Genomic DNA, 1117 nt, shown 5'->3' with positions numbered 1-1117 from the left:
ACTTAGAACTGATCAGGTGTTCAAAATAACGGACTTTTTGTCATATACAAGACAAATCACTTTGAATTCCACAGAGATAATCTGAATAAAGACATTCTTTATACTGTGCAGTAGAGCAGCGTAGACCGCTGTTATTTTTAAATTGACCCGATGGATTTTAAAATGAACCAGCAGTATTTGCATGCTGATGACTTTTCTTCGCAGAAAAGTATTTAAATTCATCTGGCGACATGCAAATCCCTCAGACCCACAGCCAGCACAAGGAGCTAGCAGATCTTAAAATCTCTTCGAAGTTCTGAAGTCTCCAGTCTTCTTCCAGGAAAATGGGTTTTGTTTTTCCTCTGAACTTGACAGCCGTTGCGCTCCTTGTCCCTGTAATCTTCCTGTTGATCAAGAAATGGAAGAAATCCAAACCCGTTTCTGTTAAACTCCCTCCAGGCCCGAAAAAGCTGCCAATAATTGGAGACCTGCATCTCATTAGCGCACTTCCCTTTCGTTCTTTCAGAGATTTAGCCAAACAGTATGGCCCGATTATGCACCTGAAACTCGGGGAAGTTCCCACAATTGTGGTTTCTTCGCCGGAAATTGCGAAAGAGGTGCTTAGGGAACACGACCCGAATTTCGCTGACAGGCCCGAAGCTATTGCCATGAAGATCATGTGGTACAATTATATTGATATTGCTTTTAGCCCGTACGGCGACTACTGGAGACAGATGCGTAAAATATGCATTATTGAACTCCTGAATGCCAAAAATGTCCGTTCCTTCAGTTCCATTAGAAACGATGAGGTTTCACGGCTGATCAAATCTATTCGCCTCTCTTCTGGAGAACCCGTCAATCTGACGGAGAAGATTTTTTCATTAACGAGCTCGATCACCTGTCGTGCTGCGTTTGGCAAGGTGTGCAAGGATAGCGACGCATTGATCAAGTTATTGAAGGAAGGAATTCAGATGGCGGGCGGGTTTGAAATTGCTGATTTGTTTCCATCCTCAAAGATTATCAATGCTCTGAGTTGGAGTAAACTGAGATTGGTGATGATGAGGCGTAAGCTGGATGTGATTCTTGATGATATCATCAAAGAGCACAAGGAAAATTTGGCAAAAATGGCGAGAGAAAT

At 42.7% G+C, this 1117-nt stretch overlaps 1 protein-coding gene across 1 annotated transcript in view; it reads left to right on the top strand.

The window, feature by feature from the left end:
- Window positions 231-1117, top strand: part of LOC105165137 (premnaspirodiene oxygenase) — a gene marked incomplete in the record, with an annotated part of 1962 nt that continues 1075 nt past the window's right edge. The window contains 1 exon segment of the mRNA XM_011084072.2: window positions 231-1116. Coding sequence (XP_011082374.1) covers window positions 324-1116 — 793 coding nt within the window.

This window comes from Sesamum indicum, linkage group LG1 (genome assembly GCF_000512975.1).
Source record: "Sesamum indicum cultivar Zhongzhi No. 13 linkage group LG1, S_indicum_v1.0, whole genome shotgun sequence".
Lineage (NCBI taxonomy): Eukaryota > Viridiplantae > Streptophyta > Magnoliopsida > Lamiales > Pedaliaceae > Sesamum > Sesamum indicum.
The sequence above is the reverse complement of the archived record's forward strand: the minus strand, read 5'-3'. Positions and strand labels throughout refer to the sequence as shown.